Raw genomic sequence first — 27,591 nt, 5'->3', positions numbered from 1 at the left:
TTGTTGAGAGTTCATTTTTATTTTATTTAGGGGTACTTAACAAATGTTTTGTTGCAAACTTAGTCTTCTTTTGCTCAAGTGATCTGTTTCTTTCTTGATCCTAGTGTCTAGGAGTGAAATTTTATTCTGAGATTTGTATTGTCCTTTGTGTTACATGTGAATTCTTCATAACTGTTTAAAATTTAAAAGCTTTTAATTGTCAAATGTTTAAGAATTTTATTTTTAAAAGTAAATATGTACTTACATATAATTAATTTTATATGTAAATACTTTGTGTTTAAATTTTTTATTTAGTTTAAAACTTTTTAAATAAAGGCACAGATGGAACTATTAAGACTAGAAGGCTAAAAGTTAAAGAAATGAATAACTTATCTAGAGATGAGCAAGTTGTTGTGAACTTTGAAGATCAACAAGCTATTGGAAAAGCCCAAGGTTTGCTTGCTGGATATCCAGGAACATTGGCAGTTGATTGTAAGTTATTTCCAATCAATTTCTTAAAGTGGTCAGGACCTTTAGGCATACCTCGATCTAGATTTGAAGTGTAAAACCCGGTTAATTAACGGCTAATTAACCCATAAATGAGAATTTATTCTAGAAAGCCTAAAATGTGATTTTTATGGCTAAATGTGATAGAGGAGATTGAGACGAGAATTTCGGTACCAATTTTATAGAATTCGGACCAAGATTGGACCGAACGGGCCAAACCGGGCCAATCGGACCCAAAGTGGGCCCTTGGCCCAACATAACTAAACCAAAACCCTAGTTTTTAGCACTCTCTCTCCTCACAACACTCAAAAACACGCTGAAAAAGAGAAGCCATGGGGGAAGAACACTCTCTCAAACTTCTATCTCTCACTTGATCTTTAAACCACCATAACTTTTGATCTAGAGCTCCGATTGCCGCTCCGTTTGCGGCCACGCGTTCACCGCGAAAAGCTCTACAAAACCCATACAATTAATCTTGAGGTAAGCCACGTTTTGCTCTTCGAAATTCCAGCCTTGTTTTCGAGTTTTATGAGTAAAAATGTTGAGATTTTGGGCTCTTTGATGTTATAGGACCCAACTCTCTTGAAGGAGAAGGTTAATCTTGTTTCCTTGGACCTTGGGTGTGGTAAGATTCTCAACCCTAGTGTAATTTTGTTGTTCTATGATGTTTGGGTTTTGAGATGTTGTGTATGGGTATGATGATTATGGCTTAGGTTGTGTATGTGTGAATATTGGAGCTTGATTGGTGATTTTGGAAAGCTTAAAAAGGGTTTGGTGGTGAAAAATCTGTTCTTGGAGGTTTTGAGGCCTTGAGAGCTTGTGGATAAGTGGTTTGGAAGTGCTCCGGTTGAGCTTGGGAAATCGGCTAAGGTATGGTTTCGGTTTCCCGTATCTAATATGTAATGTGGTAGAAAATACTTAGGCTAGAGGCCCTAAGATAGGCATTGAATTGTTGATGTTGTTGAATGATTGAGATATATGATGTGGTCATATATGTGATGATGATTATTGATGCTTTGGTGGTATGATGTATGAGAAATATGCATGTTGTGATATATGCTTGATGATTGGTTATGGTTGAATTGTGGGTTGGACCATGTTGATGGTGAGTATGATGTTGATTGTGTACAATAATGATTTATCGGAATTGGTGTATTGAGAATTGGCATGAGGAATAGTATATGATATGTCAATATGTTTGAGTTTGAGCCACTTGGGTGAAGTGGGTTAAAATGATGAGATAGTGATTTTGTAAATTGTGGTAAAGTGTCAATGTGTGAGTTGAGGAGGCTTGATGTTGAATTTGATATATTTTGATTGATTTCAAAGAAAAGGGATGAAATTGGCAGGTTTTGATTGATTTTGAAAAGAGTTGAAAATGGCTTGTTTTGAGAATGGCACTTTGTGGTTTTGTATGAAAAATATGGTTTTTGAGCATACTTTGATGGGACATAACTTGGACTACGGATCTCTGTTTTGTGCCAAATCTATTTAGAAATGAAATTGGATCCGGGATGTCCATGCCGTTCGAAGAACGGGTGAAAAATGATTTAAAATGAGGAAGTTATGTCCGTCGGAAGATTGGGGTTTAAATCTGTGAATTCTGCAGCTTTTAACTTAGAAAATTTTTAGCAGAATGACCCCTTGCGCGTGGGCGCACCTGGCGCGTACGCGCCGATCTTCCAGAAAGCGCCATCCATGCGTGCGCGTGGTGTGCGCGGGCGCGCCGATTGTGCTGCACCCAATGCCCAGCCATTTTCCAGAGAGTTATGCCAGAACTGTGCCAGTGTTGTGCCTGGGGCACGAGGGCACCCACGCGTACGCGTGGTTGACGCGTGTGCGTTGATTTGCTAGTTTTCAATCCACGCGTTAGCATGCATGACGCTTACGCGTCGATGAGTTTTTGAGGCCATCCACGCGTGCGCGTGGAATGCGCGTACGCGTGGCCCTATTTTCATCCCAAAGTTGATTTTTGAGTTTTAAAAGCCAAATTTCATACTTTTAAGCCTCCGATCTCACCATTTATGTCTTAAATCATTATGATATGCCTAGCTATTAAAAAGGGGCTAGTGAATGAGGTAAATTGCGAGTGAAGCAAGGGAAATATGAATGATCAATGAGGATCAAAGATGATTACGTGAGATGCGGAGGATGGTGGTGGAAGTGCTTGTTATGCCATGGGCCAAAAGGCTGTAATTGTTAATGAAACGGCTGGTTATGGATTTAACTGTGAGCCGGAATGGCTGTGTATGATATGAATATTGGCTGGTTCTGGACTGAACCGTGAGCCGGATGGCTAATATGGATGTTGATCCATGGATGAGAATTCATGCATGTTTATGCTGAATTATTGATAATTGTGATTTGCACTTCCACTATCTGAGATACGAGTTTCCCTGGGTAGTAGTAGTGGCTAGCTACCACGTGCTCCAGGTTGAGACTTGATACTCTATTGACCCTATGTCGTAAGTGTGGCCGGGCACTGTGAAAGACCTGGATGAGCTCGCCCCCGTAAATATTCACCAGTGAGGGTGATGGATATAGATCATGATTATGATCAAGTTTATAATGAGTATAACTCGAGTTGGGGATGCGTGACAGAGGGACAGTCCAATGGTTAGCGACCAGGACTTGTCGGGTTGGCTCTATAACCGACAAGATGATATCATCAGCCACTAGGGACAGGCATTCATCATATGCATACTATATGAATTGTTTGAGATTGCCTATTTGACTGCATATTACTTGTTAATTGTCTAAATGCCTTAACTGTTCTTATTTGTATATTCTTTGTTTGATATAATTGTGTTTGCTACATTATACTCCTGCTGGTGGTTGGGAGGTTTGAAGGAATTGGAAAGGGAAGTATTAGTTAGACTGAAGAATCTTTAGTCAGATGCCCTTTATGGTTTAGCTTGTTTATAAGATTTGAATTATCTGGAGGAAGGTCTAGGATTGCCTTCGGCTTTCCTCTATTATTATGTATTATATATGTGGAAGCTGTTACCATGCTGGGGACCTCTGGTTCTCACCCATGCGGATTTTGTGATTTTCAGATGCAGGACGTGAGGTGTCCCGCTGAGGCATGCTGGAGACTTCTAGTTTTGCGAAGATCGTTTGTTCTCGGGGCTATGTTTTGGTTTATATATTTTGCTTAGATACTTTTATCTCCATTTAATAATACAAACTGTGATGACTCCTCTTATGGGAGATTTTGGAGAATAGGTTTCTGTATTTGTGTCCCTTTGGGTTTCCTTTGGGGTTTTCCTTATTTTATCATATGTATATATTGCTATGCTCGGTCCGGTTATCTTCGCAGCCGGATCTTGAGTCTTGATATTCCTGTTTTTGACACTCCTTTGTATATATATAATCTCGCGTTGGTTATCCTTGTTCGTTACGTTATCGATCGGAGTGTTGCGCTTTCGAGTTGCGATTTTTTTTGTTTACCCCTTTTTCTACAAAGGCTCATAGTTATAGTCAATCATTCATACTACTATACGTACTAAATTTTTATTTTAGAGGTCGTAATACCTTGCCATCTCTAAATTATGACTTAAGCATAAGACTCTGTATGGTAGGGTGTTACATTATGGTATCAGAGCAGTTCATTCCTGTAGAGCCTGAGGGATGGACTGACTATGCTTCTGTGCATTCTCTGTGTGTGTGTTATGTGCTATTAGTATATCTGCTTGATATAATTGGCATAAACGTTCATGAGCATGCATTTGGGACTTTGAAGCACTAGACTTTCGATATTGAGACTGATCAACTTAATATCGATTGTTTGGTGTGTATAGGAACCAGATGGCGCCTCGTGGACGCAGTAGAGGTAGTGTGAGAGGTCGTACGAATGCTCGTGCGCTGAAGAATAACCCTAATGACCCGGTAAACCTTATGGCTGTGTTGGAGAACATGGCTGCTGCTATGCAAGCCACTGCTGAGGCTCTTGGTCAACAGATGAACAACCATGGTAATGATGGAGGTGGAGTTCAGGGCCCGATGACACTAGCAAACTTTTTGAAGGTTAATCCGCCTATGTTCAAGGGAACTACTAGCCTGACTGAGGCTGATACATGGTTTCAGGCTATAGAGCGAGCACTGCAAGCATAAGTGGTACCTGAAGGGCAGCGTGTCGAGTTTGCTACCTATATGCTCACAGGTGAAGCGTCGCATTGGTGGCAAGGCATCCGACGTCTTCTGCAGCAGGGTGATGACTATATCACCTGGAATGTCTTCCAAGAAGAGTTCTATAAGAAGTACTTTCCGACTTCTGCTAGGACGGCTAAGGAACTTGAGTTACTGCAGCTGAAGCAAGGTACCATGTCCATATCAGAGTATACTGACAAGTTTGAAGAGCTGTTCAAGTTCTCTCGTATGTGCCAAGGGACTCCGGTGGAATATGAGGAATGGAAGTGTGTTAAGTATGAAGGAGGACTCCGGAGTGATATCTTCAGTTCAGTAGGACCAATGGAGATCAGAACTTTCTCCGAATTGGTGAACAAGTGTAGGGTTGCTGAAGAGTGTGTGAAAAGGGCAACCGCTGAGAAAGGGATTCACAAAGGATCATTCCCACAGAACCGAGGGAAGAGCTTTGCACCTAGAGGTCCGTCTTTCAAGAGGGGAAGCTCTTTCAGGAGGCCCAACAACAACAACTCCCAAGGGAAGAAGTTTGGGAAGCAGCCTCAGAATGATCAAGCTTGTACTAGGTGTGGAAGTCACCATCTGGGAGCACCATGCAAGGCCGGATGGGGTTTGTGCTACATTTGTGGAAAGGCGGGGCATAAAGCCGCAAGTTGTCCTGAGAGGCAAAAACAAGGTGCTGGGAAAGCACAACAGACTGATCGGGTGTTCACCACTTCAGCTATAGGTGCTGAGGGATCTGAGATACTCATTCGAGGTAACTGTGAAATAGCTGGTCAAACTTTAAATGCTTTATTTGATTCGGGAGCATCGCATTCATTCATTTCATTTGAGAAAGCCCATGAGTTAGGCTTGAAGATTGTAACCTTAGATTATGATCTAAAAGTGTATAATGCTACCCATGAGGCTATGGTAACTAGGCTAGGACGCCCGGAAGTTTCCTTTAGGTTCAAGCAGCGTGATTTTGTTCATAATTTAATCTGCTTACCGATGATCGTTCTTGATCTTATCTTGGGATTGGACTGGTGATGAGCGGATAATTTATACGCTTTTTGGCATTGTTTTGAGTATGTTTTTAGTGTGATTTAGTTAGTTTTTAGTATATTTTTATTGGTTTCTAGTTAAAATTCACTTTTCTGGTCTTTACTATGAGTTTGTGTGTTTTTCTGTGATTTCAGGTATTTTTTGGCTGAAATTGAGGGATCTGAGCAAAAATCTGATTTAGAGGCTGAAAAGGACTGCAGATGCTGTTGGATTCTGACCTCCCTACACTCGAAGTAGATTTTCTGGAGCTACAGAAGACCAATTGGCGTGATCTCAACGGCGTTGGAAAGTAGACATCCTGGGCTTTCCAGCAATATATAATAGTCCATACTTTGCCAGAGATTTGATGGCCCAAACTGGCGTTGCAAATCAGCCTCAGAATTTCCAGCGTTTAACGCTGGAACTAGCATAAAAATTGGAGTTAAACGCCCAAACTGGCATGAAAGCTGGCGTTTAACTCCAGAAAAGGTCTCTACACATGAAAGCTTCAATGCTCAGCCCAAGCACACACCAAGTGGGCCCGGAAGTGGATTTTTCTGTCATTTACTCATTTCTGTAAACCTTAGGTTACTAGTTCACTATTAATAGGATCTTTTGACATTGTAACTGTACCTCATGACACTTTACACGTTTCTTTGTGTACCTTCCACGACATGAGTCTCTAAACCCCATGGTTGGGGGTGAGGAGCTCTGCTGTGTCTTGATGGATTAATGCAATTACTACTGTTTCTCATTCAATCATGCTTGCTTCCATTCTAAGATATTACTTGTTCTTAAACCAGATGAATGTGATGATCCGTGACACTCATCATCATTCTCAACTATGAACGTGTGCCTGACAACCACCTCCGTTCTACCTTAGATTAAGTAGATATCTCTTGGATTCTTTAACCGGAATCTTCGTGGTATAAGCTAGAACTGATGGCGGCATTCAAGAGAATCCGGAAGGTCTAAACCTTGTCTGTGGTATTCTGAGTAGGATTCAATGATTGAATGACTGTGACGAGCTTCAAACTTCTGAAGGCGGGGCATTAGTGACAGACGCAAAAGGATCACTGGATTCTATTCCGGCCTGATTGAGAACCGACAGATGGATAGCCGTGCCGTGACAGGGTGCATTGAACATTTCCACTGAGAGGATGGGAGGTAGCCACTGACAACGGTGAAACCCTTGCATACAGCTTGCCATGGAAGGAGCCTTGCGTGTTTGAGGAAGAAGACAGTAGGAAAGCAGAGATTCAGAAGGCCGAGCATCTCCAAAGCCTCAACCTATTCTCCATTATTGCAAAACAAGTACTTATTTCATGTTCTTTTGCTTTTCACAATCAATCCTGATAATTTCTGATATCCTGACTAAGATTTACAAGATAACCATAGCTTGCTTCAAGCCGACAATCTCCGTGGGATCGACCCTTACTCACGTAAGGTATTACTTGGACGACCCAGTGCACTTGCTGGTTAGTTGTGCGGGATTGCAAAAGTGTGATTGCAATTTCGTGCACCAAGTTTTTGGCGCCGTTGCCGGGGATTGTTCGAGTTTGGACAACTGACGGCTTATCTTGTTGCTTAGATTAGGACTGTTTTATTTTTGTTGGTTTAGAGTCTTTTAGTTGAGTCTAGTTTCATATTTTAAGTTTGGTGTCAATTGCATGCTTTTGTTTTTCTTCTAATTTTCGAATTTGCATGTCTTTAGTCCCTTTTAGATCCGTAAAAATTCTAAGTTTGGTGTCCTCTTTGTGTTTTTCCTTTAAAATTTTCGAAAAAAATTGTGTTTGATTTTCTAAAATTTTAAGTTTGGTGTCATTTTGTTGTTTTTCTCTTTCCTCTTTTCAAAAATCAAATCTTTTTCATAAAAATTTTTTTCAATCATATCTTTCTAATTGAAAATCTCAAAATCCTTTTGATTAACTAATTGATCCAGTTTTCAATTTGCTTTGATCTTATTTTCTTCTAATTTTCGAATTTTTATTTTATTTTCCTTTTATTTTATTTTATTTTATTTTTTTCGGTTAATTCAAAAAAAAAAAAGGGTTTTTCTACTTGCAATCCATATCATTCCCTTTATCCATCATGGACCTAAGTGGGATTGATCAGTCCAGAAGGACTCTGGGGTCATATGCCAACCCCATTACAGCTGCATATGGGAGTAGCATCTGTACACCTCCCATCAAAGCAAGCAGCTTTGAGTTAAATCCTCAACTCATTATCATAGTGCAGCAAAATTGCCAGTATTCCGGTCTTCCACAGGAAGAGCCTACTGAGTTTCTGGCACAGTTCTTACAAATTGCTGACACAGTACATGATAAAGAGGTAGATCAGGATGTCTACAGACTATTACTGTTTCCATTTGCTGTAAAAGATCAAGCTAAAAGGTGGTTGAATAACCAACCTACAGCAAGCATAAAGACATGGAAACAGTTATCAGACAAATTCTTGAATCACTTTTACCCTCCAAAGAGGATGACACAGCTAAGGCTGGACATCCAAGGCTTTAAACAAGAGGATAATGAATCCCTTTACAATGCCTGGGAGAGGTATAGAGGTATGCTAAGAAAATGCCCCTCTGAAATGTTTTCAGAGTGGGTACAGTTAGACATCTTCTACTATGGGCTTACAGAAAGAGCTCAGATGTCTTTAGACCACTCAGCTGGTGGATCTATACACATGAGGAAGACTATTGAAGTGGCTCAAGAGCTTATAGACACTGTTGCTAGAAACCAATATTTGTACTCTAGCAATGAGTTCTCTCCAAAAGAGGAAGTCATGGCAGTAGTCACTGATCCTAATCCTCAAGAACAGATGACTGAGCTTAATCAACAGTTACTCCTTATGACAGAACAGTTAGCAGAATTTAAAGAAATGCTCCATGAAACTAAAGTTGCTAACAAGAACATAGAACTGCAGTTGAATCAAGCAAAACAGCAGATATCTAAACAGATAACAGAAGAATGTCAAGCAATTCAACTAAGGAGTGGGAAGACATTGAATAACACTGCTCAAAGTAGCAAAAAACCACACAAGGAACAATTGACAGAGGATAACCAAACCACTGTTCAAAATCCCTCTGAGGACAGTAAGAGCCCAGAGAGGAATGATATTGGCGTTCAAACGCCAGAAGGGGAAGGAAAGCTGGCGTTAAACGCCCATTCCTTGCCCAGTTCTGGCGTTCAAACGCCAGAAAAGGGAGAGAAGTTGGCGTTTAACGCCTAATCTTCACCCATTCCTGGCGTTCAGACGCCAAGGGAGGATCAGACACCTGAGAGTGCTGACAGTAATCCCTCTAAAAAGGCTTCTTCAACCACTTCTGTAAGGAATAAACCTGCAGCATCTAAGGTTGAAGAATATCAAGCCAAGATGCCTTATCCTCAGAAACTCCGCAAAGCGAAACAGGATAAACAATTTGCCCGCTTTGCAGACTATCTAAGGACTCTTGAAATAAAGATTCTGTTTGCAGAGGCACTTGAGCAAATACCTTCTTATGCTAAGTTCATGAAAGAGATCTTAAGTCATAAGAAGGATTGGAGAGAAACTGAAAAAGTATTTCTCACTGAAGAATGCAGTGCAGTCATTCTGAAAAGCTTACCAGAAAAGCTTCAAGATCCAGGGAGCTTTATGATACCATGCACATTAGAAGGTGCTTGCACCAAGACAGCCCTGTGTGATCTTGGAGCAAGCATCAATCTAATACCTGCATCCACTATCAGAAAGCTTGGGTTGACTGGAGAAGTCAAACCAACCCGGATATGCCTCCAACTTGCTGATGGCTCCATTAAATATCCATCAGGCATAATAGAGGATATGATTGTCAAGGTTGGGCCATTCGCCTTTCCAACTGACTTTGTAGTGCTGGAAATGGAGGAGCACACGAGTGCAACTCTCATTCTAGGAAGACCTTTCCTAGCAACTGGACGAACTCTCATTGATGTACAAAAAGGGGAAGTAACCCTGAGAGTCAATGAGGATGAGTTCAAGTTGAATGCTGTAAAAGCTATGCAGCATCCAGACACACCAAATGACTGCATAGGCGCTGACATTATTGACTCTCTGGTAGAAGAGATCAATATGACTGAAAGCTTAGAATCAGAGCTTGAGGACATCTTCAAGGATGCTCAACCTGATCAAGAAGAACCAGAGGAAACAGAGGAATTTTCGAAAATTCCTCAGGAGAAGGATAAGCCTCCCAAACCTGAACTCAAACCACTACCACCATCCCTGAAATATGCATTTCTGGTAGAGGGTGAAACTTTTCCAGTGATTATAAGCTCTGCTTTGAATCCACAGGAAGAGGAATCACTTATTCAAGTGCTAAGGACACACAAGACAGCTCTTGGGTGGTCCATAAGTGATCTTAAGGGCATTAGCCCAGCTAGATGCATGCACAAGATCCTATTGGAGGATAATGCCAAACTAGTGGTCCAACCACAGAGGAGGCTAAATCCAGCCATGAAGGAGGTGGTGCAGAAAGAGGTCACTAAATTACTAGAGGCTGGGATTATTTATCCTATTTCTGATAGCCCCTGGGTGAGCCTAGTACAAGTTGTCCCCAAGAAGGGAGGCATGACAGTGGTTCATAATGAAAAAAATGAACTGGTTCCTACAAGAACAGTCACAGGGTGGCGTATGTGTATTGACTACAGAAGGCTCAATACAGCCACCAGAAAGGATCATTTTCCTTTACCATTCATAGACCAAATGCTAGAAAGACTAGCAGGTCATGATTATTACTGCTTTTTGGATGGCTATTCAGGTTACAACCAAATTGCAGTAGATCCTCAGGACCAAGAGAAAATAGTATTTACCTGCCCTTCTGGCGTGTTTGCCTACAGGAGGATGCCTTTTGGTCTGTGTAATGCTCCTGCAACCTTTCAGAGATGCATGTTATCCATCTTCTCTGATATGATGGAGAAATTCTTGGAAGTCTTCATGGACGACTTCTCAGTATATGGAGACTCATTCAGCTCCTATCTTAACCACCTATCACTTGTCCTGAAAAGGTGTCAAGAGACTAACCTGGTTTTAAACTGGGAGAAATGTCACTTTATGGTGACTGAAGGAATTGTCCTTGGACACAAAATTTCAAGCAGGGGAATAGAGGTGGATAAGGCAAAGGTAGAGGTAATCGAAAAATTACCACCACCTGCCAATGTTAAGGAAATCAGAAGCTTTCTGGGGCATGTAGGATTTTACAGAAGGTTCATAAAGGATTTTTCGAAAATTGCAAAACCTTTGAGTAACCTGCTAGCTGCTGACACACCATTTGTGTTTGACACACAGTGTCAGCAGGCGTTTGAGACCCTGAAAGCTAAGCTGGTCACAGCACCAGTCATCTCTACACCAGATTGGACATTGCCATTTGAATTAATGTGTGATGCCAGTGACCATGCCATTGATGCAGTGTTGGGACAGAGGCATAACAAGCTTCTGCATGTCATTTATTATGCCAGCTGTGTTCTAAATGACGCACAGAAGAATTACACAACCACAGAAAAAGAGTTACTTGCAGTGGTCTATGCCATTGACAAGTTTAGATCCTATCTAGTGGGATCCAAAGTGATTGTGTACACTGACCATGCCGCTCTTAAATACTTACTCACAAAGCAGGATTCAAAACCCAGGCTAATAAGATGGGTGTTGCTTTTGCAAGAGTTTGATATAGAAATAAGAGACAGAAAAGGGACAGAGAACCAAGTAGCTGATCATCTGTCCCGAATAGAACCAGTAGTTGGGACGTCCCTCCCTTCTACTGAGATCTCTGAGACTTTTCCAGATGAGCAACTCTTTGCCATTCAGGAAGCTCCATGGTTTGCAGATATTGCAAACTATAAAGCTGTGAGGTTCATACCCCAGGAGTACAGCAGAGTGCAAAGAAAGAAATTAATTTCAGATGCCAAGTACTACCTATGGGATGAGCCATATCTCTTTAAGAGATGTGCAGACGGAATGATCCGTAGATGTGTACCCGGAGAAGAAGCACAAAGGATCCTATGGCATTGCCATGGATCACAGTATGGAGGACATTTTGGAAGTGAGCGAACAGCCACTAAAGTCCTCCAATGTGGCTTCTACTGGCCTACTCTCTATAAAGACTCCCGAGAGTTTGTGCGTAACTGTGAGAGTTGCCAAAGAGCTGGTAACTTGCCTCACGGATATGCCATGCCTCAACAAGGGATATTAGAGATAGAATTGTTTGATGTATGGGGAATTGACTTCATGGGTCCATTCCCACCATCATACTCAAACACTTACATTCTGGTGGCAGTGGACTATGTATCTAAATGGGTAGAAGCAATTGCTACACCCACTAATGATACCAAGACCGTGCTGAAATTCCTCCAGAAACACATCTTCAGTAGGTTTGGTGTTCCCAGAGTACTAATCAGTGACGGGGGCACTCATTTCTGCAATAGACAGCTATACTCTGCTATGGTAAGATATGGAATTAGCCACAAGGTGGCAACTCCGTATCATCCACAGACAAATGGGCAAGCTGAAGTCTCTAACAGAGAACTAAAAAGAATCCTAGAACGGACTGTGATAGCCCGAAGAAAGGATTGGGTAAAGAGTTTGGATGATGCTCTGTGGGCATACAGAACAGCATTCAAGACTCCTATAGGAACCTCTCCATACCAACTGGTGTATGGGAAGGCCTGTCATCTGCCTGTGGAACTGGAACATAAAGCCTACTGGGCAACCAGATTCCTAAACATGGATGCTCAGTTAGCTGGTGAAAAAAGATTGCTCCAGCTAAATGAGCTAGAAGAGTTCAGACTCAATGCCTTTGAAAATGCAAAAATTTATAAGGAAAAGGCAAAGAAGTGGCATGACAAGAAGTTGTCAACCAGAGTCTTTGAGCCAGAACAAAAAGTTCTGCTCTTCAACTCTAGGCTCAAATTGTTTCCAGGAAAACTTAAATCCCGGTGGAGGGGTCCGTATGTGATTACAAGAGTGTCACCATATGGATATGTTGAGCTTCAAGACATTGATTCTGACAAAAAGTTCATTGTTAATGGACAGAGAATCAAGCATTATCTTGAAAGCAACTTTGAGCAGGAATGCTCAAAACTGAGACTTGAGTGATTCTCAGTAAAGGTCCAGCTAAAGACAGTAAAGAAGCGCTTGCTGGGAGGCAACCCAGTCATTAGCAGGTTATATGTTTTGTTTTTACAAAGGCAAGTATCAAAAATGAAGGAATTCACAGAGTTACAGAAGGATTCAGCGCAAAAAGCAGAGAAAAAGAGCTTACTGGCGAAAAAACGCCAGTAAGGGGCATTTTGGGCGTTAAACGCCAAAATGGGCACCATTCTGGGCATTTAACGCCAGTAAAGGTGCCATTTTGGGCGTTAAACGCCAGAATGGGCACCATTCTGGGCGTTTAACGCCAGGTGTGCAGCATCCTGGGCGTTTAGAAAAACGCCCAGTGACAAAGGGGATTCTGGCGTTTAACGCCAGCCAGGGCACCTGACTGGGCGTTAAACGCCCACAATGGGCAACAAATGGGCGTTAAACGCCAGAATGGATGCCATTCTGGGCGTTTAACGCCAGAAAGGTGGGGGACCAAGATTTTGTTTTCCAATCAAATTTTTTTCAAACTTTCCTTTTCTTACCCATACTTTTCTACATAAACACACTTCAACCTTTCATCATTCACTTTCAAATCTTCAAAACCATTCTTCAAATCTCTCTCAAATCAATCCCAAATCTTGTTCAAAAACTCACCCTTCTCTCAAATTCTCTCCATATCCTCTCAAATATACTTTCAATTTTTTCGAAATCTCCTCTCCCCCCTTATAAAAACGCGTTCGGCCTCACCATTCCCCCACACCATTCGAATTTGCTCTTCTCCTCTCTCTCTTCTTTCCTTTCTTTTGCTTGAGGACAAGCAAACCTCTAAGTTTGGTGTGCTTTTCCGTGATCACTAAGCCAAGATTCATCAAGATCATGGCTCCTAAGGGAAAACAAACCAATTTAAGAGGAAAGAAAGAGAATAATCCAAAGAATCTTTGGAATCAAGAGAAGTTCTTAACTAAAGAACATGAAGACCATTATCACAAAATAATGGGTCTGAGGTCAGTGATCCCGGAAGTTAAATTTGATCTGAAAGAAGATGAATATCCGGGGATCCAAGAGCAAATTCGAAACAGAGGATGGGAAGTTCTAACCAATCCTGAGATAAAGGTTGGAAGGAATATGGTTCAGGAATTCTACTCAAATCTGTGGCTAACAGATAAGCAGAGAATGACTGGAACCACTTACCATACTTACAGAACCATGGTCAGAGGGAAAGTTATGTACTTCCATCTGGACAAAATAAGAGAGATCTTCAAATTACCTCAACTGCAAGATGATCCTGAATCCTTTAATAGGAGAATGGTGAGAGCAGATAAAGGGTTGGATCAAGTTCTAAAGGACATATGCCTCCCTGGGACTAAGTGGATAACCAATTCAAAGGGTGTCCCAAACCAACTCAAGAGGGGAGACCTCAAACCAATTGCAAGAGGTTGGCTAGACTTTATTGGGCGTTCCATACTACCCACTAGCAACCGTTCTGAGGTCACTATCAAGAGAGCAGTGATGATTCATTGCATTATGCTTGGAAAAGAAGTGGAGGTTCATCATGTGATTGCTTGTGAGATCTACACAATTGCAAATAAGAATTCCACTGAAGCCAAACTGGCTTACCCAAGCTTGATCTCCTTGCTCTGTAAAGAGGCTGGGGTAAAGATGAGAGTAGATGAATTCATACCCATTGAACATCCAATCACCAAGAAGTCAATGGAAGGACAAATGCAAGACAACTCTATCAAAAGGAGGGCGCAGGAGTCCCTCCCTGAATTCCCTGAAATTGGCTACTGGGCCAGCCTAGAAGCATCTATCACCAAGTTGCAAGAGACTATGGAGCAACTTAAGGAAGAACAGCAGAATCAGAACTGCATGCTCTGCAAATTGCTGAAGGAACAAGAGAAGCAGGGGCGTGAACTTCAAGAGATGAAACGCCAAAAGCTCTCCCCTCAAGTGGAGGGAGCATCCACTTCTCAAAATAAAGGTTGTTGAGTCCTAACTCTGTGATAACCTCTATCATTAGGAGCCTATTTAAATTTTTTGTTTTCTATTATTATTAGTCTTATCTTATATCTATTTTTGAGTCTTGTTCTTAGTTCATGATTAATAAAATTTAAAGTTCATGTCTTAAAGCTATAAATGTCCTATGAATCCATCACCTCTCTTAAATGAAAAATGCTTTAATCACAAAAGAACAAGAAGTACAGGATTTCGAATTCATCTCTGAAACTAGTTGAATTAGTTTGATGTGGTGACAATACTTTTTGTTTTCTGAATGAATGCTTGAACAGTGCATATGTCTTTTGAATTTGTTGTTTTAAGAATGTTAAAATTGTTGGCTCTTGAAAGAATAATGGAAAGGGAGAACTGTTATTGAGGATCTGAAAAATTATCAAATTGATTCTTGAAGCAAGAAAAAGCAAAAAAAAAAACGAAAAAAAAAGAAGAGAAAAAGAAAAAGAAAGAAATAAAGATGTGATCCAAGGCAAAAAGAGTGTGCTTAAGAACCCTGGGCACCTCTAATTGGGGACTCTAGCAAAGCTGAGTCACAATCTGAAAAGGTTCACCCAATTATGTGTCTGTGGCATGTATGTATCCGGTGGTAATACTGGAAGACAGAGTGCTTTGGGCCACAGCCAAGACTCATAAAGTAGCTATGTTCAAGAATCATCATACTTAACTAGGAGAATCAATAACACTATCTGAGTTCTGAGTTCTTATAGATGCCAATCATTCTAAACTTCAAAGGATAAAGTGAGATGCCAAAACTGTTCGGAAGCAAAAAGCTACTGGTCCCGCTCATCTAATTGGAACTATGTTTCTTTGATAATTTGGAGTCTATAGTATATTCTCTTCTTTTTATTCTATTTTGATTTTCAGTTGCTTGGGGACAAGCAACAATTTAAGTTTGGTGTTGTGATGAGCGGATAATTTATACGCTTTTTGGCATTGTTTTGAGTATGTTTTTAGTGTGATTTAGTTAGTTTTTAGTATATTTTTATTGGTTTCTAGTTAAAATTCACTTTTCTGGACTTTACTATGAGTTTGTGTGTTTTTCTGTGATTTCAGGTATTTTCTGGCTGAAATTGAGGGATCTGAGCAAAAATCTGATTTAGAGGCTGAAAAGGACTGCAGATGCTGTTGGATTCTGACCTCCCTGCACTCGAAGTGGATTTTCTGGAGCTACAGAAGCCCAATTGACGCGCTCTCAACGGCGTTGGAAAGTAGACATCCTGGGCTTTCCAGAAATGTATAATAGTCCATACTTTGCCCGAGATTTGATGGCCCAAACTGGCGTTGCAAATCAGCCTCAGAATTTCCAGCGTTTAACGCTGGAACTGGCATAAAAATTGGAGTTAAACGGCCAAACTGGCATGAAAGCTGGCGTTTAACTCCAGAAAAGGTCTCTACACATGAAAGCTTCAATGCTCAGCCCAAGCACACACCAAGTGGGCCCGGAAGTGGATTTTTCTGTCATTTACTCATTTCTGTAAACCTTAGGTTACTAGTTCACTATTAATAGGATCTTTTGACATTGTAACTGTACCTCATGACACTTTACACGTTTCTTTGTGTACCTTCCACGGCATGAGTCTCTAAACCCCATGGTTGGGGGTGAGGAGCTCTGCTGTGTCTTGATGGATTAATGCAATTACTACTGTTTCTCATTCAATCATGCTTGCTTCCATTCTAAGATATTACTTGTTCTTAAACCGGATGAATGTGATGATCCGTAACACTCATCATCATTCTCAACTATGAACGTGTGCCTGACAACCACCTCCGTTCTACCTTAGATTAAGTAGATATCTCTTGGATTCTTTAACCGGAATCTTCGTGGTATAAGCTAGAACTGATGGCGGCATTCAAGAGAATCCGGAAGGTCTAAACCTTGTCTGTGGTATTCTGAGTAGGATTCAATGATTGAATGACTGTGACGAGCTTCAAACTCCTGAAGGCGGGGCATTAGTGACAGACACAAAAGGATCACTAGATTCTATTCCGGCCTGATTGAGAACCGACAGATGGATAGCCGTGCCGTGACAGGGTGCGTTGAACATTTCCACTGAGAGGATGGGAGGTAGCCACTGACAACGGTGAAACCCTTGCATACAGCTTGCCATGGAAGGAGCCTTGCGTGTTTGAGGAAGAAGACAGTAGGAAAGTAGAGATTCAGAAGGCCGAGCATCTCCAAAGCCTCAACCTATTCTCCATTACTGCAAAACAAGTACTTATTTCATGTTCTTTTGCTTTTCACAATCAATCCTGATAATTTCTGATATCCTGACTAAGATTTACAAGATAACCATAGCTTGCTTCAAGCCGACAATCTCCGTGGGATCGACCCTTACTCACGTAAGGTATTACTTGGACGACCCAGTGCACTTGCTGGTTAGTTGTGCGGGATTGCAAAAGTGTGATTGCAATTTCGTGCACCAACTGGTTATCTAAAAATCATGTTCTGCTAGATTGTTCTACAAAGTCGGTGTACTTTATGCCGGAAGATACAGAAGGGCCGGTCGTGGTAAATAATTATTATTTGAATTCGATGATGGTGAACTGTTCCGGAACCGAATGTCAGGGTGTCATGTTGTTAACTGCGGGTGTTTCGGGTGATGATCAAAGGTTGGAACAGATTCCTGTTGTGTGTGAGTTTCCGGAAGTGTTTCCCGATGATATTGATGAGTTTCCACCTAACCGAGAGGTTGAGTTTGCTATTGAGTTGGTACCCGGGGCGGGACCAATCTCAAGCGCCCCTTATAGGATGTCACCGTTAGAGATGAACGAGCTAAAGTCTCAGTTAGAGGATTTGTTGGGAAAGAATTTTATACGACCAAGTGTCTCTCCGTGGGGTGCTCTAGTGTTACTGGTGAAGAAGAAGGATAGGAGTATGCGGCTCTGTGTGGATTACAGGCAGTTGAATAAGGTTACAATAAAGAATAAGTACCCATTGCCGAGAATTGATGATCTCATGGATCAGTTGCAAGGAGCTGGAGTTTTCTCCAAGATCGATTTGTGATCCGGTTATCACCAGATAAGGGTGAGGGGTGAGGATATCCCTAAGACCGCTTTCAGGACTCGATATGGTCATTACGAGTACACTGTAATGTCCTTTGGGTTGACGAACGCTCCTGCGGTATTCATGGATTACATGAATAGAGTTTTTCGTCCGTTTCTGGATAAATTCGTTGTTGTCTTCATTGATGACATACTGATTTATTCCAAGACTGAAGAAGAGCATGCGGAACACTTGAGGACCGTGTTGCAGATTCTAAAGGAGAAGAAACTCTATGCAAAACTGTCTAAGTGTGAGTTTTGGAAGAGTGAGGTGAAGTTTTTGGGCCATGTGGTGAGTAAGAAGGGAATAGCCGTAGATCCAACTAAGGTGGAGGCTGTGATGGATTGGAAGCAACCAACCATCGTAACAGAGATACGGAGTTTTCTGGGCTTAGCTGGCTATTACCGAAGGTTTATCAAGGGTTTTTCACAGATAGCGTTACCAATGACAAAGTTAACCCGCAAAGACACTCCGTTTGTTTGGACTCCTGAGTGCGAGGAGAGCTTTCAAACATTGAAGAAAAGGTTGACCACTGCACCTGTGTTAGTGTTACTTGAGCCGAATGAGCCATTTGAGGTGTACTGTGATGCCTCATTAAAGGGTTTACGGTGCGTGCTGATGCAGCATCATAATGTGGTGGCGTATGCCTCACGACAGTTGAGACCTCATGAAGTTAGTTACCCTACGCACGATTTGGAACTCGCTGCGGTTGTGTTTGCTTTGAAGGTGTGGAGGCATTATCTCTATGGGGTTAAGTTCCAAGTTTTCTCTGATCATAAGAGCTTGAAGTACCTCTTTGATCAGAAAGAGCTTAATATGAGGCAGAGGAGGTGGATGGAATTATTAAAGGACTACGACTTTGAGTTGCATTACCATCCGGGAAAGGTGAATGTAGTGGCAGATGCGTTAAGTCGGAAGTCATTATATGCAGCTTGGATGATGCTTCAAGAGGAGAAGTTGCTCAAGGGATTCGAGAGTCTGAAAATTGGTGCTCGAGAAGTATCCGAAACTTTGTGTTTAAGCCGATTAGAAATCTCAAGTGACTTTAAGTCCGAACTCCTAAAGGCTCATCAAAATGATGAAGCGTTATGGAAGGTGTTACCGGCTATTGAGCAAGGAAAACGGTGGAGAGTGTCGGAAGAGAAAGATGGGTTATGGAGATTCAAGGGTAGGATCATTGTGCCGAATGTTGGCACTTTGAGGCAAGATATTTTAAAGGAGGCACACAAAAGTGGATTCTCCATTCACCCGGGAAGTATTAAGATGTACCATGATTTAAAGGCAATGTTTTGGTGGCCGGGTATGAAGAATGATGTGGCGGAATATGTTTCAAAGTGCTTAACTTGTCAAAAGGTAAAGATTGAACATCAAAAGCCTGCCGGTATGTTGTAACCTTTAGAGATTCCACAATGGAAGTGGGAAAGTATTGCAATGGACTTTGTGTCAGGATTGCCAAGGACTAGGGCTGGTTTTGATGCTATTTGGGCGATTGTGGACCGACTAACGAAGTCAACTCACTTTTTACCCATTCGTATGGCTTACACCCTTGAGGAGCTAGCACGGTTATACATAAAGGAGGTTGTGAGACTCCATGGTGTACCTGCTACTATAATCTCTGATAGAGATCCTCGTTTCACTTCAAGGTTTTGGGGTGCATTTCAGAAAGCTTTTGGAACCCGATTAAGCTTGAGCACGGCTTACCATCCTCAAACAGATGGTCAATCTGAGAGGACGATCCAAATACTGGAGGATATGTTGAGAGCTTGTGTTTTGGACCAACCGGCGAGTAGGGATCGGTATATGCCATTAGTGGAGTTTGCATACAATAATAGTTATCATGCGAGTATTGGAATGGCTCCGTATGAGGCCCTGTATGGGAGGAAATGTCAATCTCCGCTATGTTGGTATGAAGCTGGAGAGAGAAGCTTGTTGGGACCGGAAATGATAGCTGAGACTACTGAACAAGTTAAGAAAATCCGAGATAAGATGCTTACGGCGCAGAGTCGTCAAAAGAGTTACGCCGATCAGAGGCGAAAGCCCTTAGAATTTGAGGAAGGAGACCATATCATCCTTAAGGTTACTCCGACCACGGGAGTAGGTAGGGCGATTAAAGCAAAGAAGTTGAATCCTCGATACATTGGTCCATTTCAGATCTTGGAGAGGATTGGACCGGTGGCGTATCGGATGGCTCTACCACCTCATCTTTCGAACCTGCACGACGTGTTTCACGTGTCGCAGCTTCGGAAGTACACTCCTGATGCTAGCCATGTGTTAGAACCTGAGTCGGTTTAGTTAAGGGAAGATTTGACGCTTCCAGTGGCCCCAGTCAGAGTTGATGAAACCAGTATCAAACGGTTGCGTGGAAAAGAGGTTTCATTAGTCAAAGTGGCATGGAGTCGAGGCGGTGTTGAGGAACACACTTGGGAAATTGAGTCGGAGATGCGAACGGATTATCCACATTTATTCTCAGGTAATTACATTTGAATTTTGTGGGCAAAATTCCCAATTAGGTGGGTAGAATGTAAAATCTGGTTAATTAACGGCTAATTAACCCATAAATGAGAATTTATTCTAGAAAGCCTAAAATGTGATTTTTATGGCTAAATGTGATAGAGGAGATTGAGACGAGAATTTCGGTACCAATTTTATAGAATTCGGACCAAGATTGGACCGAACGGGCCAAACCGGGCCAATCGAACCCAAAGTGGGCCCTTGGCCTAACATAACTAAACCAAAACCCTAGTTTTCAGCACTCTCTCTCCTCACAACACTCAAAAACACGCTGAAAAAGAGAGGCCATGGGGAAGAACACTCTCTCAAACTTCTATCTCTCACTTGATCTTCAAACCACCATAACTTTTGATCTAGAGCTCCGATTGCCGCTCCGTTTGTGGCCACGCGTTCATCGCGGAGAGCTCTACAAAACCCATACAATTAATCTTGAGGTAAGCCACGTTTTGCTCTTCGAAATGCCAGCCTTGTTTTTGAGTTTTATGAGTAAAAATGTTGAGATTTTGGGCTTTTTGATGTTATAGGACCCAACTCTCTTGAAGGAGAAGGTTAATCTTGTCTCCTTGGACCTTGGGTGTGGTAAGATTCTCAACCCTAGTGTAATTTTATTGTTCTATGATGTTTGGGTTTTGAGATATTGTGTATGGGTATGATGATTGTGGCTTAGGTTGTGTATGTGTGAATATTGGAGCTTGATTGGTGATTTTGGAAAGCTTAAAAAGGGTTTGGTGGTGAAAAATCTGTTCTTGGAGGTTTTGAGGCCTTGAGAGCTTGTGGATAAGTGGTTTGGAAGTGCTCCGGTTGAGCTTGGGAAATCGGCTAAGGTATGGTTTCGGTTTCCCGTATCTAATATGTAATGTGGTAGAAAATACTTAGGCTAGAGGCCCTAAGATAGGCATTGAATTGTTGATGTTGTTGAATGATTGAGATATATGATGTGGTCATATATGTGATGATGATTATTGATGCTTTGGTGGTATGATGTATGAGAAATATGCATGTTGTGATATATGCTTGATGATTGGTTATGGTTGAATTGTGGGTTGAACCATGTTGATGGTGAGTATGATGTTGATTGTGTACAATAATGATTTATTGGAATTGGTGTTGTTGAGAATTGGCATGAGGAATAGTATATGATATGTCAATATGTTTGAGTTTGAGCCACTTGGGTGAAGTGGGTTAAAATGATGAGATAGTGATTTTGTAAATTGTGGTAAAGTGTCAATGTGTGAGTTGAGGAGGCTTGATGTTGAATTTGATATATTTTGATTGATTTCAAAGAAAAGGGATGAAATTGGCAGGTTTTGATTGATTTTGAAAAGAGTTGAAAATGGCTTGTTTTGAGAATGGCACTTTGTGGTTTTGTATGAAAAATATGGTTTTTGAGCATACTTTGATGGGACATAACTTGGACTACGGATCTCTGTTTTGTGCCAAATCTATTTAGAAATGAAATTGGATCCGGGATGTCCATGCCGTTCGAAGAACGGGTGAAAAACGATTCAAAATGAGGAAGTTATGTCCGTCGGAAGATTGGGGTTTAAATCTGTGAATTCTGCAGCTTTTAACTTAGAAAATTTTTAGCAGAATGACCCCTTGCACGTGGGCGCACCTGGCGCGTACGTGCCGATCTTCCAGAAAGCGCCATCCACGCGTGCGCGTGGTGTGCGCGGGCGCGCCGATTGTGCTGCACCCAATGCCCAGCCATTTTCCAGAGAGTTATGCCAGAACTGTGCCAGTGTTGTGCCTGGGGCACGAGGGCACCCACGCGTACGCGTGGTTGACGCGTGCGCGTTGATTTGCTAGTTTTCAATCCACGCATTAGCGTGCATGACGCTTACGCGTCGATGAGTTTTTGAGGCCATCCACGCGTGCGCGTGGAATGCGCGTACGCGTGGCCCTGTTTTCATCCCAAAGTTGATTTTTGAGTTTTAAAAGCCAAATTTCATACTTCTAAGCCTCCGATCTCACCATTTATGTCTTAAATCATTATGATATGCCTAGCTATTAAAAAGGAGCTAGTGAATGAGGTAACTTGCGAGTGAAGCAAGGGAAATATGAATGATCAATGAGGATCAAAGATGATTACGTGAGATGCGGAGGATGGTGGTGGAAGTGCTTGTTATGCCATGGGCCGAAAGGCTGTAATTGTTAATGAAACGGCTGGTTATGGATTTAACTGTGAGCCGGAATGGCTGTGTATGATATGAATATTGGCTGGTTCTGGACTGAACCGTGAGCCGGATGGCTAATATGGATGTTGATCCATGGATGAGAATTCATGCATGTTTATGCTGAATTATTGATAATTGTAATTTGCACTTCCACTATCTGAGATACGAGTTTCCCTGGGTAGTAGCAGTGGCTAGCCACCACGTGCTCTAGGTTGAGACTTGATACTCTGTTGACCCTATGTCGTAAGTGTGGCCGGGTACTGTGAAAGACCCAGATGAGCTCGCCCCCGTAAATATTCACCAGTGAGGGTGATGGATATAGATCATGATTATGATCAAGTTTATAATGAGTATAACTCGAGTTGGGGATGCGTGACAGAGGGACAGTCCAATGGTTAGCGACCAGGACTTGTCGGGTTGGCTCTATAACCGACAAGATGATATCATCAGCCACTAGGGACAGGCATTCATCATATGCATACTATATGAATTGTTTGAGATTGCCTATTTGACTGCATATTACTTGCTAATTGTCTAAATGCCTTAACTGTTCCTATTTGTATATTCTTTGTTTGATATAACTGTGTTTGCTACATTATACTCCTGCTAGTGGTTGGGAGGTTTGAAGGAATTGGAAAGGAAAGTATTAGTTAGACTGAAGAATCTTTAGTCAGATGCCCTTTATGGTTTAGCTTGTTTATAAGATTTGAATTATCTGGAGGAAGCTCTAGGATTGCCTTCAGCTTTCCTCTATTATTATGTATTATATATGTGGAAGCTGTTACCATGCTGGGGACCTCTGGTTCTCACCCATGCGGATTTTGTAATTTTCAGATGCAGGACGTGAGGTGTCCCGCTGAGGCATGCTGGAGACTTCTAGTTTTGCGAAGATCCTTTGTTCTCGGGGCTATGTTTTGGTGTTTATATATTTTGCTTAGATACTTTTATCTCCATTAAATAATACAAACTGTGATGACTCCTCTTATGGGAGATTTTGGAGAATAGGTTTCTGTATTTGTGTCCCTTTGGGTTTCCTTTGGGGTTTTCCTTATTTTATCATATGTATATATTGCTATGCTCGGACCGGTTATCTTCGCAGTCGGATCTTGAGTCTTGATATTCCTGTTTTTGACACTCCTTTGTATATATATAATCTCGCGTTGGTTATCCTTGTTCGTTACGTTATCGATCGGAGTGTTGCGCTTTCGAGTTGCGATTTTTTTTGTTTACCCCTTTTTCTACAAAGGCTCATAGTTATAGTCAATCATTCATACTACTATATGTACTAAATTTTTATTTTAGAGGTCGTAATACCTTGCCATCTCTAAATTATGACTTAAGCATAAGACTTTGTATGGTAGGGTGTTACATGAAGAGTGTTTTAGTACTGAAGGTATGTATTTGAAATATTTACTTTTACTAAATTCCTATTAAAATTTTCTATTGTTAATTATATCTTGTTATTTATGTATGATTCTTTTTTATAGCCAAAATTTCATTTCAAAAATTTCTGAGGGCATTGCAAAGCGATATTGCAAATTGAGCCTTGCAAAAAAGTGGTCACAACATAGAATTAAGTTATGGAAAGAGTTCTATGATCCATGCATGAGTAGACAAGCACTCATTGATAATGTCCCAGTCGGCATCGACAGAGATCAATGGGCATCCTTTGTTCAGTATCGGTTTCTATCTTCTACAATGGTAACATGCTAAAGTTTTCAAAATATAATATTAATACGTAATCACTTTTCTAATCTTCATTTTTCTTTTTTAATAGGAGATGTGTAGGAGAAATAAGGATGCTCGTAAGAAGCAAACAATTTCCCATACTAGTGGCTCGAAACCCATCTCAAGGAAAAGACATGAAATAGTATGAACCATCAATCATTTTTTGTTTTTACTAAATTATTATATGCTCTTTAACTTTTTTTTTATATTCTTTTGCATAGTTTTTAGAAACTGGAAGCAAAATTAGCCGTGGAGAAATGTACATAAAAACTCATACGAAGAAAGATGGGTCATTTGTGACTGATGAAGCAAGGGATATAGCAGTAAGTTGTACTTTTTGGTGTATTTTAGTACAAAGTGTTACTTCAAAATCTGCCAAACCTTAATGTTATTTTGTTATATTTTTGTTGCTTAAATCTCAAATATAGGAACAAATTGAAATACCTTATGACTCAAAATGAGAAAGATGAATCTGGACCATCCACAAATGATGCTATTGGCAAAGTGTTTGGGGAGAAGCATTCTGGTAAGGTGCGATGCATGAGAATGGGAGCAACACCTACTAATACTTTCAGAAATGCCAATCATCCTAGCCAGTTAGTTAATTCTTCAACTTCAATGTCATCTACTACCAATTACTCCCAAGCTGATTTTAAACGTTTGGAGTCTAAATTTGATGGGACATTGGCTGCATTTAAGGCTTATTTTCTTGCTAAAGAAGGAAGAATTCCTATTGAACTTACTGGTATATTTGACCATGGAGTTCAGGTAAATTGCCATCTCTTGTCAAATCTATGTTGGCAATTTTTATGTTGACATTTCTAATTTTAATTTATTTTAGGCTAATGATGTTGAGAACGAAACTATTACACCGACAACAGGAAGAACATCATCAGGAGGAAGCAATGAAAATCGTGAAGACATTGTTTAGTATTGCTTTAAAGATTGATTAGTTGTTTATTGTTGCACATTTGTTAGGGTATTATGTTACATTTTTTTTATTAAACAAACTTAATCAAGTAAAGAGCTCATTAGTGGCAGTTGTGAGTTTATATTATTTTAGCTTGTTTAATTTTTTAGGATTAGAGTTATACAGACAGTGATGATTCATATATTATGCATTTTATTATAATATAAAAAAATTATTATTTATTTTAATGAGTTATATTTTAGATTTATACTTTAAAGAATTTTATTCTTATTAAATTTTGCATTCTAACAAATTTTTTATAAAATAAGAAAAAACTATATATATCATAGTATAAATATTTTGGCATTACATTTCAAATTGTAGGAGTTTACAACTCCAACATAAAAAAAAATTCGTTTTAAGTTTACCATATTTGCGGGGGTTTAAAACCCCCACAACATGAATAAAAACTGCTGCAACACAAAACTGTTGGAAGTCTTCGATAACTGACGCAATTTAGTTGAAACTCCCGCAAACAGCGGGGGGCAAAAACTGCCGCAATTTGGATTTCAAAATTGCATTGGTTCTGATAAAACCCCTGTAATTTATTGCCGCACACCTAACTGCGGGAGTTTACTAAACCACCGTAACGCAATTTGCGGGGGTTAAAAACCGCCGCAAATTAGAAAACCCCGCAAATTAGCGTGTTTTTTGTAGTGAGTCATGGATCACTATTCTTGTCATTAACCACAAACATGACAATTATAAAGAGTTAATCACACTTCGTCGATCTCTAAACATCGGAAGAAAATCAAGTAGGCATAATTGATCTCAATCCACAAATCCTAACCAACTTACTAATTAAAGTTGGTAAAAGATTAGCGTTAGTTGAAACCAAATCAACTAATAACCCTAAATCACCAATCAATATCAGACATCAATGACTCAAGGTCACCTAAGTCCTTAATCACAAGTCAAGAATGCAAAATTATACTCTAAAATCAAAAGAAGTATTTCATTAAACACTTGGAAGGCATAAAATGAAAACATCATAAATTGCTAGAATGAATAAAATCTATTACTACAAAATACAAGAAGGCAATAATAACAACTTAAGCAAGCATCAATAAACATGAAAACATTAAATTGCATTAAAGGAAAATTAGAATTCAACAATTGTTCATAAACTAAAAAGTATCAAAATAGAGAAATTAACAAGAGAAACTAGGCAAATTAAGATAGTAAAATGAGGAAATGTAAAGAAAACTACACTAGAACAAGATTAAAACCTAAAACTAGAGAGAAATTAAACTAAGAAACCTAGAATTCTAGAGAGAAGTTGGAGCTTCTCTATCTAGAATTTGGCCTAAACATGATAAAAACCTAAACTAAGACTACTTAGTTGATCTCCCTTGAATTCTTGCTTCAAATGCTTCAGAAATAAGTTGGATTGGGCCCAATATAGGCCAGAAATTGCGAGCCACATGTTCTTTTAAGTGAGTCACGCGATGCAAGTCGTGCGTATGCACGACCAATGCGTACACATGAATTGGAAGAGATGCATACGCACAACCTGGCAAATTTCCAAAACTCATTTTCTTCATGAATTCTCCACTTTTGCATGCTTTCTCTCCACTTCTTCAGGTCATTCTTATCTTCTAAACCTAAAATCACTCAACAAACACATCAAGACATCAAATGGGATAAAAGTAAATTAAATTTTGACAATTTAATAGTCCAAAAAGCGTATTTTTTACACTAAAGCACAATTAGGAAAAATTCTTAAAAGCATGCATTTTCCATGAATAAGTGCAAGATAAATTGATAAAATCCACTCAATCCAAAAAGTATCATAAAATATGGATTTATCAATAATCAATCTCGCAGTCTGAACAGAAGCACAATTTTATTTTCTAGTTTGAGGATTAATTGATCAAATTTAAAAGAAAATCATAAATTCAACCTCATTTTCTAGGTAATAAATAACCTTCGTATACCTTTTTAGTTTTGTCCAACAAAAGGACGAACAGAAGTAATAGATGTGGAAGTAGCAAATTGTTTTCATCTGTCCAAAGTTGTGATGAGGGTGTAAATCTAAAGTTTTGTGGAGGCTGAATTTGGGATTCAATCTGAGAAGATAAGACAAAGATATAGTGCAAGAAAGGAAAACAATGAAGACATTGCTCATATATTGGGAGAAAACCTAGCAGAGCTCTTCTTTGCAGTGGTGGTTCACGATAAAGCTAGGTGCTTTCATATACTACAAGCCTCTATTACTTTGATATTAAAATTGGCATCCCCCATTCCACAACCAAATTGCTTTGCTACCTCTGACACCGAGTGTTGTAGACTGAAGCTTTGCTCATATTACAAAAGTCAAAATTAGTGGTGTACTAGTAATTACTCTCCTCTCTACATCATAATTTTCTCTCGTCATTCCATCCATGAAGCAACACTATTCAGCTCTCATTCTA

At 40.3% G+C, this 27,591-nt stretch overlaps 1 protein-coding gene across 1 annotated transcript; it reads left to right on the top strand.

Moving 5' to 3' along the window:
• The first annotated feature begins 359 nt into the window (after positions 1 to 359).
• Positions 360 to 25,138, top strand: LOC130966748 (uncharacterized). The gene is made up of 6 exons (XM_057891573.1): positions 360 to 471; positions 23,841 to 23,872; positions 24,257 to 24,349; positions 24,429 to 24,547; positions 24,636 to 24,975; positions 25,049 to 25,138. Exons 1-6 carry the CDS (start codon positions 360 to 362, stop codon positions 25,136 to 25,138), a joined length of 786 nt encoding a protein of 261 aa, XP_057747556.1.
• Positions 25,139 to 27,591: the final 2,453 nt, after the last annotated feature.

This window comes from Arachis stenosperma, chromosome 3 (assembly GCF_014773155.1).
Source record: "Arachis stenosperma cultivar V10309 chromosome 3, arast.V10309.gnm1.PFL2, whole genome shotgun sequence".
Lineage (NCBI taxonomy): Eukaryota > Viridiplantae > Streptophyta > Magnoliopsida > Fabales > Fabaceae > Arachis > Arachis stenosperma.
The sequence above is the reverse complement of the archived record's forward strand: the minus strand, read 5'-3'. Positions and strand labels throughout refer to the sequence as shown.

Bases quoted from the DNA above. Each gene is read 5' to 3' on its own strand.
- LOC130966748 (XM_057891573.1), top strand. From the start codon at position 360: ATGAATAACTTATCTAGAGATGAGCAAGTTGTTGTGAACTTTGAAGAT. The intron at 24,350-24,428 runs GTATGAACCATC...TCTTTTGCATAG, and splicing joins CAAGGAAAAGACATGAAATA to TTTTTAGAAACTGGAAGCAA. The intron at 24,548-24,635 runs GTGTATTTTAGT...TCTCAAATATAG, and splicing joins GCAGTAAGTTGTACTTTTTG to GAACAAATTGAAATACCTTA.